Source organism: Cicer arietinum, chromosome 1 (genome assembly GCF_000331145.2).
Source record: "Cicer arietinum cultivar CDC Frontier isolate Library 1 chromosome 1, Cicar.CDCFrontier_v2.0, whole genome shotgun sequence".
NCBI lineage: Eukaryota > Viridiplantae > Streptophyta > Magnoliopsida > Fabales > Fabaceae > Cicer > Cicer arietinum.
Window position 1 is genome coordinate 8,516,605 of NC_021160.2, and position 15,829 is coordinate 8,532,433.

Here is a 15,829-nt window from a genome sequence, read left to right on the forward strand (position 1 = left end):
AGATTGTGATTTTTAATTGTATATTTAAATATGGAATCTTTAATATATAATTGTATATTTAGATTATAAGTTATTGTGTGTTATTTTTAATTAAACAGGATAGACGTGCCTTGAAAGTTGTTTCAAATGGCAAAAAGCAAGACAAATTCATTGATATCAGATATATATTACTTGCTCAGATAGATTATTAGATTAATATATCTGGATTACGTCCTCTAAGAAGATGTAGTTTGCACATGATTGACGGTAATATGATTTTTGCTTTTGCTAAGAGATGGCACGCAGAGACTAGCTCATTTCACCTGCCATTTGGTGAAATGACTATTACTCTTGACGATGTTAGGGTCTTTTGAGCATACCATGCTATGGAGATTTTTCACACCTCCCGCTAATTTCAATGAAGATTTGACAATTGCTGCTGCTGTTGAGTTATTGGGAATTGCTTATGATGAAGCTATAACTGAAACTAGGACCAACAGAGGTGCCTAGTTTTGAGTGGTTGAAAGTTGTATTTTTCAAGCAACTTCGTGATGGACGATATGACTGTGCAGCGAGGGCATACCTACTTCATTTGGTAGGGTGTACTATTCTAGCTGATAAAAGTTTTACCCTTGTATCTGCAAAATATCTGTTTCTGTTTCAAGACCTTGATACTTGTGGTGAATGGGCATGGGGACCAGCTGCACTTGTAAATTTTTAGTGTACGTACTTCGTCGCTTGTAAATTTGATAGATATTAGTCACATTCTCCGTATATCGAACTCTCAAATATGACAAGATGTGTCTTGGTGCAACGTGATATTTTGTCAGCTCGTCAACATGTTTCTTATCTTCTTATTTTAAGCGTCACATAAATACATTATTCTCAAAAGTAGCTACTAACTTATGATTGTGAAGTTCACACATTAAACTAATAATCCATCCTTCAACATTTTTCAATGGTCTCGATCTAAGTTTAAACAGACATCCACACCTTTTAGTTGAAGTACCTGTGTTATTTTTATTTGACTTATATTTTCCACCTCTATCACAACCAAGAATTAATTTGGACTTCCTTCCTCTCTTTCCGGTCTCTAAGTCAGATCGAATAATGATAATTGCTACTCGATTTTGTCGGCCGACCTCTCTTGTCCATGATATGACAACTTCTTGTGACTCAAAAATTTGATCAGTTGTGAATGCTTCAGTTAAATCTATAAATATTGGTTGTGTCTTTTCCGTCCCTATTTCAAAAAAAAAAAAAATTAACAAAAACATTAAAAAAAAAAAATTAACAACTACCGGATATTTGAAATTTCCGAGTTAGAATATTAACTACCGGAAATTTCAAAAACACTGAAATTTTCGGTGAAGAAATATAACTATCGGGTTTTTCAAAATTTTGAAAATTCCTGTATTGTAATTTTAACTACCGAAAATTTCAATGAGCAAATTTCCGGTATTACAAATACCTACTGGAAATTTAGTTACGAAAAATTACCTACCGGAAATTTAGTTGAGGGGGTGAGATTTTAAAGTAATTTTTTTTTACCACTCACGTGAATGAAATTTTTAAGGATAATATTGGATTTTGAACAAATTAGAAGAATAGAAGTTTAATTGGGGGTACAAAACCTAACTTTCCAATTGTAAGTGTTACGTTCATGGCTTAGGGTCCAACGTTATTTCATGGTCAGATTTAAGCCCATTTTGAGTCCATAAGTTATACCTCTAGTTCCACAAACTTTTTGAAAATCATATTTCTTATTTATTCATTATTTTTTTATCCAAAATTAAAAATTATCTTGTCACATACAATTTTTTAAATGTGTTCCAAAATGGGAAAAAGTAATTATTTTTTTTTATAAAGGTAGAATGTAATTTGGTGTAGAGAAGAATTTTAATGTTTACGTGGTATGTGTTTGACACGTCTTATATAAGATTATTTATGTTTATTTCAAAAAATTTATATAAAAATAATTTAAATGTTTTTTTTTTGAAAAGAATCTATAATAATTGGGATAAACATGAAAAGTCATTGGTGTAGATTTGCCAAAAATAAACTGCAGATATTTCAGTTCATCAATGCATCAACATGTCTATAATTTATCATGTATCCAATTAATAAAGATGTGACTCATAGCATAGGAATAAAGAGCGCTTTAGGTCTCTCTACAAAATAAGATTTTTTATTTGATAAAAAGACATTGAAATTTTTTTAATTTAAAAAAAAATTATATTTTAATATTCTTAAAATTAACACTGATAAAATCTTATATAAATTAAATAAAATATTTTACTATAAATTGTTTAATACTCGTAAAACTAAATTGGTTAATGAAGGTAGTATGGATGAGAAAAATATTAGTTATAAATTAAAAAATCATGAACCAAAAAATGAGCACACTGCTCATATAAAAAATATTACTTATAAATTGAGAAATCATGACACAAGTATTGAACATATTGTTTACATCAGTTATTGGAGTGATATAATGTATAGACACTACTTTTTTCTTCAATAAAAATATAAAATTTTTTATATGAGTAGTTCTTGATGTTGCCGTATAACCGTTGAAATATCTTATTTCATTTAAAAAAAAACATAGAAAAAATAGATTTGAAAATGTCAGTAATTCTACTAAAGAAAGTTTCTATAGTTATTAAATAAAATATTAATAATTTATTAATTTTAAAAAAGTTCAATCTAATTATTTTTCTTTAAGACTCATAACTTGTTGGGTGGGTCATGACTCATAGTTCACAAAAGTACATATAACTAAACATGAACTCATAAAAATTTAATTTATTTAATAATGGTTGATATTATTTAGAGTTGATTTGGACCTATGTTTATAGGTCAATGACACCACTCAAATTTATTTTTATTTTTTAAAAAGTATTATAGAACTCTAGAAAATACTAGAGAGAAAAGTTCCCCATCCATTATAAGTTCATAAAAAAAAACTCAGAAATCTAGAATCAGACTCAGTTTTTATGAAGAAAAAAATGGTTAAAATTTTTTGACAAAAAAAAAAAAGCAAAAATCAAAGCAAACTTTTGATATTATTGATGTTATTTATAAATTTTTTTACTTTCTTTTTTGTATTATAGATTTTATTTACAAATTTTTGATATTATTTACAATTGAAATAAAAAATAATTTTTTTTGAGTTTTAATGTTTTCTTTTATTATAAATTTAATTTTTAAGTTTAAAATATGATTTACACAATGTATGAGACGATCCTGATATAACCCTTTTTTTTTTTTTCAATTTCGGTTTAAAGTTGTTTATAAAAATCAATGAAACTATTAAATTTGTTTATTTTTCATAAACATTTTCAATTTTTTTATATTATCTTTAAGTATTTATTATCTCAATTATTTATTTATTTTTTAAAATAATTAAATAGAAATAATTTTGACAAAACCACACATTTAATGCTATTTTACAATTTGTAAAAGGCAACTACTTTTTTTTTTCTGAAAAACTGACATTTAAAATGAAATGAAGGGAGTATATTACTCAATTAGAATGTGAAATTGCCTACTTTGCACAAATTAACACCATCGTATGCAGTCAGTCTTTATATATATGTGTTGCGGGTAATGTATATGAACACATTTATTCTTCGGTTGTGTATGCAAACATCCAATTTTATATTGCTCTAGCTAGCATACATAGGGCTTATGTTTTTCGAAGTTTTTTGGCAGTTGTTCCTCCAGTATTTTTTTATTAAATCTCTAGAGATATTTAAGGAGAATATATTTTTGATAGTGTATAAATTGTACTTTCAAACTATTTATAGTATTATTGTGATCAACTTCTTTATCTTTATATTTAATATTTGCTCGTCAAAATCAGTGATAAATTAATTGATGATTGAAAGCTAAAATTTATTAAACTATTTTATTGCATCAAAACTATTTAGTTAAGTTAGTGTATATTGATTATACTATTGGATAAGTCAAAATTAATTCTATAGAAGTATATTGATTTTGACATGCATCTTTGATTGTTTTGAAGTAGAACTAATTTTGTTTTTAAAATTGATTTTAATTTGAAGTTAGAATTTATAGTTTTTATTTTTATAATTAATTTTTAGCATCAAATTTATTATATATAAGTATAAAGCACTTTATCTATATAGAAAATAAATTTAATTGTAGTTTTAGTTATCTTATTTTATCGATTTACGAAATTGATCCCCCTATTTTAAAAGTCGACAATTTTGGTCTCTTTATATGATTTTTTTAAATAAAAAAAGACAATGTAATATATTTTAAGTGACATGACATATGATATAGTGATGTATAATGATTAACAGCTATCAATTCAGAATAAAACACCGTAAATACTTAACTTTCAACTTCAATTTTTTTCTTCATATTTGTAATTTAATCAATGATATATGAATAATTAATGCATCTAGATATTTCTATATCATGGAATTGTATGCGTCATTTAAAATATATCAAATCGTCATTTATTTTTCAAAAAATTGATTAAGGGACCAAAACTGTCAATTTTTAAAATAAGGGAATTAATTTCGAGAATTGATAAAAATAGAGGGACACCTAAAGAATAAGTACCTGAGGACCATTTTTTACAATTGGCTAACCAAACAAACACTTAGTTATAGCTAGTACCAATATAAACATTTCTTTTGTAGTTTTTGTTTCTATAATCGATTTTTAGCATCAAATTTATTATATATAAACATAAATTACTTTACCTAAATAAAAAATTAGTAATTTGTAGCCATTTCTGACGATTGCCTAACCAAACCAACACTTAGTTATAGCTAGTAGCTAATATAAACATTTCTTTAGACATTATTTTTTTAACAGGCAAACGTTAGTAAATAAATGATTATGTTAGTTTCTTAAGTGTAAACATGTGATCTTCTATACGTCTCTTAGTTCACCAACTGATGTACGATTATCGAGTTGGATGGATAGCTTTGTCGATAATTGATCGAGTTGGTCTAGATATAATATATATCAATGACTGAGTTCAGTTAATTACTAATAGTTTGATTGATAATTGAGTTGATATCTATCTATATTATATCTAGATATAATATAGATAGATAGATACCATTCATATCAAATAATTTCTTTGTTCAAAATCTCAAGTGTTTAAATGCATCTCGTGTGGTACTATTCACAATTGAGTTCCCTATTTCTTTATTTATTTATTTAATAATTTTTTAATCATAGTTTATTATTAGTATCGTTCACTATAACTCAACACCTAAATAAATTTATTAAACGAGTCTTATCAATAACTTTATATTACTATATTTCAATAACATAAATTTATTTTAATACAATTTATTGAATGAGATTTTCAAAAAGTGAAGAGAGAGAAAGTGCTTTCATAATAACCTTTTCTATAAACACCAATATATTTGACTGGAAGATGGGAGTACCTATTTGACATGATGTTTATTAGAAGAATCACCTTGTGAATTATCTTAGTTGAGCTTGGATAAAGTACTATGAGAAGACATCAACACCACAAAGAAAGAGATTTCAACTACACGTACATGGCATGTTTCTTGTGATTTGATACAAATATTAACAAGTTAAAGAAGACAGAAACATGGCACCCCTCGTCCCTACTTTTACAAGATCTTGGACTCTATCTAAAAACTATACCTATACAAATCTAAAGTATATATTAGAAAGTAAAAATAGTGCATATTAATAATTTTGCATATTTGAGAGTTAATTTGTACAGAAGAAGCATGATTATTGCCACGCCGGCAACCAATTCTTGCCATCAATGTAATCAACGGATAAAAATGGAGCCACATCTTCGTCGCTAAGCTGCCTCGACCAAGGCGCTCGTCCCTCCGATGTAGCTCCTGGTCCATGGCACTTGTACTCCGCATGGTAAAGATTCCTATATATAGATCAACACATAACAAATATTCAATATCAATTTTCATCAATATAGATATTGCTGATAATTTAATTTTCTTACTCTGTGCTTCCATCATAACTCCAATTGGTCCATCCTTCTGGGACAATGGTCTTGGAGAGGTATGTCTTAGCAAAAATGACCCTTGAATAAGGACCTTTAGCTCTTCCTAAATACACCCCACCAATGCCATAAACTCTGCCTTTGATAAATATAAATCCACTCATCTCACGTTCACTTTCTCTGTTTTGAGCTGTGATTGACCCACGAATATTGATCCTCTTGTCGTCAACCACAAACATCTCACAATTCTGCATCCAAATTAATATATAACAAATCTCGCACCAATAATATTTTAAGTTTAAGTTATAATATTTAATACTATGAAAACCAACTCACGTGAAAGATGGTTCTGCCACGACCAAATATGAAATCAATGGAGCCTTGAATGTAACAGGACTCATAATAATGTCTACCTTTGTAATCAAAGAGTGTGTTATGTGTACTGTAAAATGCACAATGGTAAAATGCTACTTTGTCTGCTGCCACAAATGCTGCCACTGATTGATTCTGTGAAGTATAAGCAACCCCTGTTGGTGCGTCATTCTGAAATGCAACAACATAAAAAAATAGGAAATTATAACTTCAACAAAATAATAATAATAATAATAATAATAATAATAATAATAATAATAATAAATAATAATAATAATAATAATAATATAATAATAATAATAATAATAATAATAATAATAATAATATTAATAGTAGTACTAGTAGTAGTCTTAGTTGTAGTTACTATTATAAAAGTTAAATTATCTACATAAATTATAGATAAAAAATGTCTATAATTCGGTATACGAGCATCAAATATCCTAAAATTTGAAAACAATTTTATTTTACCTGTCTCTAATTTTTGTTGGTAATTCAACATTTTCTGATCTATATATAATAGGTCAATTTTTTTCTTTCATATTATACCACAAGAGTTCATCCAGTAGAAAAAAAATCAAAATTTTAAAATGGAAGTAAATATCACATGAATTAGTAGATATAAAGTTGAACAATGTTGAAATATATAGAAAAAAGTGTTAACCTTAAAGCTAATTCCAAAAGCAATGAAATCGGTGGCTTCAACTTTGAAGGTGGCAGAATCTATATTGTCAGAAGAGCTTTGAGACCAAACTATGGCAGTTCTTCCTCTTCCATTCCCTCTCATGAATATGTAACGCTTAGTCTTTGGAATGTGCACTTTTTCCCTTCACATGATCAAAATCAAAATATTACAAATAATTAGTAATTAGTTAATGTCCTCATATACTTTGATTTTTTTACTCAAATAATTAATTTGATAGGTTGCATAGCATATTTATTGATTTATTGCAAGTATATGATTAATTAATGACAAGACATTGATAATGTAAAAATATATACATGTAAATTATTATGTAATAAAAAAAAATTGTACCTATATACTCCTTTCCTAATATGAACTATGACCCAATTAGAATTTCCTTCAGGAATGGAATCAATTGCAGCTTGAACTGATTTAAATTCCCCATTTCCATTGATATCAACTTTAATAGTGCGATTTGTTCCAACCTTTTGTGTTAACATAGGAGAATCTATGACCATTTGTGAATCAAAGGCAAGAGCACAATATGGTACAAAAAACAAGACAAAAATGAGAATTTTCATTGTGAATGTTGAAGGAGAAAGATACAACCATGATGAATTAGAAGCCATGTTTTAGAGGGGTTGAGAATTAAATGTGTGGTTATTAGATTTTGAGGTTTCTTGGTTTAATTTTGTGTGTGAGACACAAGTAAAATGAGAGGTTTTTATAAGTGGAATTAAGAGATTAATTTATTTTTGGAGTTAAGATGTTAGGAAGGTAAAATTGAGCGTTAATGAATTAAAGGACATAAGGTTGGTTGCACGGTCATCTCTATATTGGAGGGCGTCCAGAAGTTCGACCTTTTGGTTGCATGTAGCAAGTTTGTTTGTTTTAAGTTTTTAAACGTTATTGCTTTGTGAATTTTTTGGACATATAATGAATTGTAAAAACAGAAATGAGATATAAATGGAGATACTTGATTTTTAATTTTATCTCTCATATTATTATTGATATTTTAAAATAATTATTGAAATTATAAAATTTAAATTAAATTCGTCCGGCCGTAAATATTTGTTGAGATTAGAATGACATTATAAAGTTGTATATTAGGGCTGAATTTGAAAGTAAGTCAATAATGTTAGACTTACACTTGATAATTGATCTAAAATGATGGACAAATTTGATTATTTTACAATTTAAAGAAATATTTTAAAATGTTGATAATGTAAAGGACTAAAGTGATAAAATCCTACAATTTTGAAAACTAATTAAGTTCTGTAAAAAAAAAAAAAGACACAATCTCCTAAATAGGAATATCATATTTAAACGGATCCAAATAAAAATCGTAAATCAATATAAAAAAAAAATGAAAATGCATGTGACTAAGAAAGCAAAAATCTAATCGTCTTTGTGTCTGCATTTTTTATGAAAATACTAGCCTCGTTACACCTCTCTTCTTCATCACCCACTAGAGAGAGTACTTTAGAGCTTTCTTTTAGGTTCAGAATCACTGCTTTAATTTTCTTTTTAATCTCATTTTATTTAAATAAGTAGTTTTCACATATATTTCGTTTTGGTTTAAAAACATCGTAGATCCTTGCAATTATAATTTTATTCATTTGTTTTAGCCGTTGTATTTTTTTTTTATTTGATTCACATCCTTGCAAATATAGTTTTAATTTGAAATAGTCCTTACCCCAATTTTTGTTACAAAAAATTTACATTTTTAATATGTCTTTGATCCCACCAAGTGTTTGTAAGAATGTGTAACATAAACTACACCATCGTGAACCTACCAACCACCCTACGCAGATCACTAAGACTCATCCTCCATCAACACAAAACGACAACCCAATCAGATCCAAATCTAAATCCACAAAGACATATTCAATGCAATCAAGAATCGCCACATTTGGTGTTAGGAAATCACCCAGGTTAAACGACGAGATTCCGTCGCTAAGACCGTCTTCTAGATTCTTCAATAAAAAAGCTCCCCCTAATAATTAGAAGAAAATCGATGTTAAAATGAGTGAATTTTGTTCACATGATTTGATGAGAGTGATGATGGTAAAACGAAGGTGAATAGTGGGGTTGTTGAAGATGGAATTGTAGTAGAAGATGGTGGAAAAGGGAAAAAGAAGCACAATGGCGATGAAATAGTGGAAATGTTGAGGAAGGAAGAAGTTGAAGGTGGAGTGAAAGCGAAATGGAAAAGAAATAGCAGTGGTGAAATTGCAGAATGATGGATGAAGGAACAAGAATTGGCTCTTCATATAGTTTATTTTAGTGCAAAACATAGTCCCCATTTTTGAAAAAACATTTCAAAACGGTGTTAGAGTTTTTGTAATAGAAGTTAGACTGAAAAACTATTTTAAAATGAAAGTTTATTTGCAGATATGTGAACCAAACAAAAAAATTTATGAGAATCAAAATCAAAAAAGGTTATAATGACAAGGACTAAAGACATATTTAAACATTTCGTTTTTCTTTTGTGTTTTGTCTATGATTTCATCCTCTAAGGTCGACATTGTTTTGTTTGTCGTCTAGTGCGACATTGTTTCTCGCCTTGTTGAGATGTTTGTTTGGTTTATATTGACAAATTAGCTTTGATCCAATACATATTTAATTAATAACTTTGGCATCGTCAATATTACAAATTAACTTTGATCAAGTACATATTCAATCAATGACTTTGGTGTTGCCAACTTTGCGCGACACTATTTTTGACATTGCAATAGATGATTTGGGGTTGGAAATTAGAGATTTGCGGGAAGATGATGTATGCAAGATTGATGACACGACTACTACCCTTTTGGCAGTGATTATTATGACAATTAAGTATATGAAGCCATTTGTTGATTTTATTGAGGACATATGAGTGTAGAAGGCGAGTTTGGATTGACAATACTCAATTAAGAGCATGTATCACTGTTTATATTTTATAGTATTATAACGACCTCCCAAGATGTGTGGAATTATATGTGAAAACTTAACATCTCGACTAGTGTCCAATTTTTCTTACGACACTCAATTAAGAGCGGGTATCACTGCTTATCTCTCCTACTATCATAACCACCTCCCAAGATGTGTGGAATTAGATATGAAAACTTAACATCTCGACTAGTGCCCAATTTTTCTTATGGCAAGCTTGCTATAACTCATTTCCCTCTCGTGTTGTTATGTGGAAAAATGATATATGCAAGATCGATGACATGACTACTACGATTTCGTTTATGACTATTACGACAATTAAGGATATAAAACCATGTTTTGTTGTTTCTATCGAGGACAAGTAGGTGTGGAAGACAAGTTTTTATGGGATATACTCAGCTAAGAGCGGGTATCATTGAGTATTTTCTCGTAGTATTACTACAACCTCCCAAGATGGATACAACCGGATTTGGAAACTTCACATTTGAACTAGTGTCCTATTTTTCTTATTGCAAGCTTGCCATAACTCACTCTCCCCTCTCGTGTCGTTTGTTCCATAGAGAAGTGAGTTTGTCTCCTACTTGTTTCTTTTGCGAAGTTGAGGAAGAAAATATTTCCCATTGCTTATTTTGTTCCCTCAAACTATTGAGGTTTGGACATGGTATGGTTGCACTTATATTGAAGGAATCATCAACAACATTGGCATTGTTAATATGCCAAATTTTGGTGTTAGATTCATTGATCGTGTTGAACTTCTAGACGTTGAGAAATAAATTCATTTTGAAGGCACTCATTTGATAAGAGTTTCTGTTATAGTTGTTGTACTTTCTAATCTTCAAGTTGTTAAAGAGGCTTTTGGTGACAAATATTCTATGTCTTCCCCTAGGCGAATACACAAGGTTTGCTTGAAAAAACGTGATATGGATATGATGGTTCTCAATATTAAAGGTAGTGAGGTAACTAATCTAAGAAGAAAGGGGTTTTGAAGGTTTGATGTGAAATATCATACAATGGACAAATTATCATTGATGAAATTTAAATATCATGTATATGACAAGTTCTCATTGATAAAAAAAATCAAAATAACTTACACACTTAACAAATTATCACTTATGAGATTAAATTATCATGCACGAGATACGTTTTCAATGACAAAAATATTAAAAATAACTATCATATTTGGGATAAGATGTTACTTATGAGATTGAACTATAAGAATTAGTTTGTCATTGATGAGATTGAATATTTAATAAATTTTATATTTGCAATTATGTTTAAACTTTATCTACTTCACTTTAGTTTAGATATATGACAAATTAAAAAAAATTCGTACAGTTATATATTTTAGAAGTTTTGATCTTCCATTACTTCTAATTTTCTAAACATATTCACAATTTATACAAGTTATTATGTTATTTTCTAAGTCAGTCACACACCCGTAACTATGCAAAGTCACGGGTACTTTGGCTAGGTATTATTATTATGAAAGATCATTGGAACAGAGAAAGCAAAGAAAAAAGGAGCTCCTACTTCAAAAGTTGATCCAATTATTCATTTTCTAAAATTTCGTCTCCAATGAGTCTTTACTTGAGCAAAACACTCATATTGGGTATCATGTTTAGGATTTGTATGGTATTGCTATCTTTCAAGATTAGCATATCATATGATATCCAAGCTTCATTTATTTTTGGAGACTCCTTGCTCGATGTAGGGAACAACAATTACATTTCTTCACTTGCCAAAGCAAATCATTACCCTTATGGAATTGATTTTGGAATGCCCACTGGTCGTTTTTGCAATGGAAGAACAGTTTTGGATGTTATAGGTAAGAGTTACTTTGTTTTAGATTCTTACATTTTATTTAACTTATGAAAATATTAATATTAATAATTTCTCTTTGAACTATACTATATCAGAGCAAGAATTGCGTCTAGGCTTTTCTCCTCCTTACTTGTCTCCTACTACTTCTGGATCAGTGATTTTAAAGGGTGTCAATTATGCTTCTGCTGCAGCTGGAATTCTCAATTACTCTGGTCACATTTTTGTAAGTTTTTGTTTTACCTTGTCTTTTTTTTTGTCTAGTTCCTAGTTCAATTATTGGGGGTTCAAAATTCAATACAAAACAGATTTTTGAGCATTTCAATAATAACAAGAGTCTTCTATAAAAAATAAAAATAATAATAAGAGTCTTTTCATTAGGTGGAAGAATATATATAGAGCATCTTTAACTCATATTATAAAGAAATTTTTAAAAATACTCCTTCCATTCAGAGTAAAACAACGAATCCAAATTGAAACAACGAATTATTAGTCAGAAAAGTAAATAAAAATTATTTTATTTGTATTTTATTTCTAAAAGAGCATGTTGGACGATGTAGTTCTTACATTTGAGTGTTTAAATGTAGTGTTTAAGTGAGTTGTCTCTGTCTACGTTACTTATTTATAATTTTTTAATATATAGTAAGTGTTTAATAAACATTCAATCTTTTTAATTCGACACTTTAAAAAAAAATACTAATGAGTCACATCAATAATTATATACCATTATATTTTAACAACACTAATTTATTTTAATACAATCTATTATATAAAATCCACAAAAAGTGAAGAGAGTGCAAAAGTGTTTCCACAAGAACTCTTTTTTATAAACATTCAAAATTTTATCTCCATAAAAAGTGTTATTTACTGGTATTATTTTTAAATTGTCAATATTAATAATTAATTGTTAATTTTTGTTAGAGAAAAAATTGAATTCTTTATCACTCAAGTTCTTATGTTTCTCTCTCAAACCACCACTTTATGACTCTCTTTAGTTAAGTGTTAAATAGGAAAAGTATTACATTGTGTTTTAAAAATACTTCATCTAGACTCACATATAAGTTATAAGTAAAATATAATATTTATTGGACCCAAATTTAAGTAAATGCCAACTAATTTATCATAAATGTTATTATTTCAATAATATTTTTAAATTAATTCATTGGTGTTGTGAGGTAATGACCATTGCAGTTAGGACCTAGGAGTTAGTTAAGAAATATATTTTATATTTACAAAAAAATAAAAATCAAATGTACATGACTATATATATCATCCTTAATAAGCATAAAAGTATGTATTTTTATTTATAAATTAGTACAAATGGAATACTATTTCATGGAAACTTGTGAATTTAATATATTGAGAAGAGATCTATTTAACTTTCCAATAAACAATTACCTTATTTGGAAAACTTAAACAATGTTTTTAAAACATTTGATAGCAATACCTCATTTTAATTTGTTTCAATTTAACAATCACATCCTTCAAATTAGTACCACAAAATTTATTAAATGAATCCCCAATAAAAATTATGTTAGTAGCGTACTTTTTAATACATTATTTTCAACACACAATCTAATCGATTAAAATTTAAATTAGTCCATTTAAATTTAGAGGGATTTATTTAAATTTCAACTAAGTTGATAATACTGTGAAAGAGAGTGTGAATAGAACTCCCCCCCCCCCTAATAAATCCATCTTATATTTCACCAACAAAATATTAAAATATTAATTTTATACATCATGACCAACATTTAAGAGAAATATTATAATAATATGCTATATCTTCATGTGATTAATAGGGTGGTCGAATCAACTTCGATGCACAGATTGATAACTTTGCAAATACGAGAGAAGAAATCATCAACAAAATTGGTGTTCCTGCAACTCTCAATTTGCTTAAGAATGCTCTCTTCACAGTAGCATTTGGCTCAAATGATTTCCTTGATAATTATTTGACACCTCCAATCTCAGTTCCAGAGATGGAGTTGTTGTCTCCAAAATCATTTGTTGTCATCATGATCTCAACATTCAGAGTACAACTAACCGTAATTTTGCTATAAAATCCACAAAGTTTTATTATATTAACGACTTTAATTCACTAGTGATCTTCCAAATGTCACCATTGTGTGATTTTAATTTGGTAAACTTAGGGGACAAAAATTACTAAAGAAAGAGGAAAACTATACTCACACAATGGAAAGATCAAAAGTGAATTTAAACATATTTATATTTATAGTTTCTTTGATAATTGATTACATATAATATTGCAACTTCTACAGAGGCTATTCAATCTAGGAGCAAGAAAAATGGTTGTGGTAAATGTAGGGCCTATTGGGTGTATACCATTTATGAGAGATTTTAACCCACAAGCTGGAAACAAGTGTGTCACATTTCCTAATCAACTAGCTCAATTATTTAACACCCAATTGAAGAGACTAATTGAAGAACTAAGGAACAATTTAGAAGGTTCATTAGTTGTTTATGCAGATGTTTATCACATTATGGAAGATATCATCATGAATTACAATAAATATGGTAACGTTAATATTTTTTTTGTCCAATAGTTTTATTTTAAGTATTCAAATTTTGCATGATCCTTTTTTAATAACTAATTATTTTAATGTGAAATAGGTTTTGAGAATCCTAATTCCGCATGTTGTCACCTTGCTGGTCGATTTGGAGGATTAATTCCATGTGATGGTTATTCAAAAATTTGTGTAGATCGATCTAAGTACGTTTTTTGGGACACTTTTCATCCTAGTGATTCTGTTAATGTTATCATCGCAAAACGTTTGTTAAATGGTGATGTCAATGATGTTTCACCTATAAATGTTTGGCAACTCCTACAAGCTTGATACACAGCTAGGATTGGAATTTTTATGACAAATTAGAGAAAATCATTAATTCATATGTAAAAAAAGATATATTAATTCTTAAATTATGGAGAGAAAAATTGATTTGAATGTGACTCTAATTACTTTTCTTCTCAATTGTAGAAATTATAACGAGTCTATCAACTTTTTAGCTTAATGTTATTTTTGCTCATTTGGCTTTGGAGGAAAAAAAAAATATTTTTAGAAAAACTTGTGTGCTACTCAAATCAAATATATTATTTTATTTGATCTATTTAAAATTTGTGTTTTTTCTTGTTGTTCCAAAGTTGGTTTAGTTGAAAGTTGGAGTTTGCTTGCTGAAATCATATCCTTATTTGTTGTTGTTCTCACAAGATCTGGGGAGAGGACAGAGAGAGATTCGGAGGGAAGAAGGCAAAGTGGATTTAATGTGGAAGGTGTATTATTACATTTGGTGGAAATTAGTGTTGTGTGTAGCACTTAAATCACTTGTGCGCAGTATAAATAATCACTCTTTGATCCTCAACTTGGTGTGTTTGATTTGGAAGAGAAGTTACAAAGAGAGAGTGTGTGATTGAAGAGAGAAATAGATGAAAAATAATTTAAATTTGAGGTATTGATGTGTACAAAGAAAGATAGAAAAAATAGAAGAAAGAGAAATATTAATTATTTTCAAATAAGTATGTTCTATATTATTAGGAGTTGGTTATATGTAGTTACTATTGATTAATATTAGTTGTCAATTAGTTGAGTTTTATTTTTATCAAGTGCATTCTACATTAATTGTATTTAATCTTTTTCTTTCAATCTTAAATAATCAAAACTTCTATCATTTATTTTTTATTGAGTTTGATCATACTTCTCAACATTATATCGAAATGATATTAGAGTTATGAGATCTAGTTTGATGAAATAATCCAAATTTTAATATATTATTTTTATATCCTTTTTTTTTTTCTCAAAAAAGACTTTCTTCAATGCAAGCTCTTGTGATACTCTCAATATCTCATAATCCAATTTGAGTTTCTTGTAAGGAAGCACCAGCATATATTTTCATCCCGAATAAGACCTCTAAAGTCTAAAAACATATCTCATTTATCTTGATTATATTGAACTTTAAACCAATCATGCCTTGCTACTGCAAGTGCTTTCTTTGCAATTTTTGGTGAATTCCGATCATAATTTTCAATGTCATCGAAG

At 28.3% G+C, this 15,829-nt stretch overlaps 2 protein-coding genes across 3 annotated transcripts; one reads left to right on the plus strand and one right to left on the minus strand.

Moving 5' to 3' along the window:
- Nucleotides 1-5,333: 5,333 nt before the first annotated feature.
- LOC101496690 (probable pectinesterase 67) lies at nt 5,334-7,702 on the minus strand. The gene is made up of 5 exons (XM_004486482.3): nt 7,377-7,702; nt 7,005-7,167; nt 6,308-6,514; nt 5,972-6,219; nt 5,334-5,890 (listed from the first exon to the last, which is right to left on the minus strand). Exons 1-5 carry the CDS (start codon nt 7,652-7,654, stop codon nt 5,737-5,739), a joined length of 1,050 nt encoding a protein of 349 aa, XP_004486539.1. The 5' UTR covers nt 7,655-7,702; the 3' UTR covers nt 5,334-5,736.
- Nucleotides 7,703-11,354: 3,652 nt separating this feature from the next.
- On the plus strand, nt 11,355-15,401 carry LOC101497002 (GDSL esterase/lipase At4g16230-like). 2 transcript variants are annotated; one of them, XM_027335996.2, is made up of 6 exons: nt 11,355-11,781; nt 11,873-12,000; nt 13,577-13,822; nt 14,057-14,312; nt 14,409-14,508; nt 15,005-15,401. In XM_027335996.2, exons 1-6 carry the CDS (start codon nt 11,532-11,534, stop codon nt 15,111-15,113), a joined length of 1,089 nt encoding a protein of 362 aa, XP_027191797.1. In that variant the 5' UTR covers nt 11,355-11,531; the 3' UTR covers nt 15,114-15,401. The 2 variants fall into 2 exon arrangements, with proteins under 2 accessions (XP_027191797.1, XP_004486540.1); XM_004486483.4 differs by lacking the exon at nt 15,005-15,401 and having other exon boundaries at nt 14,409-14,738.
- The last annotated feature ends 428 nt before the right edge of the window (nt 15,402-15,829 follow it).

Coding starts and splice junctions, on each gene's coding strand:
- LOC101496690 (XM_004486482.3), bottom strand. CDS start 7,654: ATGGCTTCTAATTCATCATGGTTGTATCTTTCTCCTTCAACATTCACA. Junction 6,515..7,004: donor CTTTTGGAATTAGCTTTAAG/GTTAACACTTTT, acceptor GTTGCATTTCAG/AATGACGCACCAACAGGGGT. Junction 6,220..6,307: donor GTGGCAGAACCATCTTTCAC/GTGAGTTGGTTT, acceptor ATTTGGATGCAG/AATTGTGAGATGTTTGTGGT.
- LOC101497002 (XM_004486483.4), top strand. CDS start 11,532: ATGAGTCTTTACTTGAGCAAAACACTCATATTGGGTATCATGTTTAGG. Junction 13,823..14,056: donor CATTCAGAGTACAACTAACC/GTAATTTTGCTA, acceptor CAACTTCTACAG/AGGCTATTCAATCTAGGAGC. Junction 14,313..14,408: donor CATGAATTACAATAAATATG/GTAACGTTAATA, acceptor AATGTGAAATAG/GTTTTGAGAATCCTAATTCC.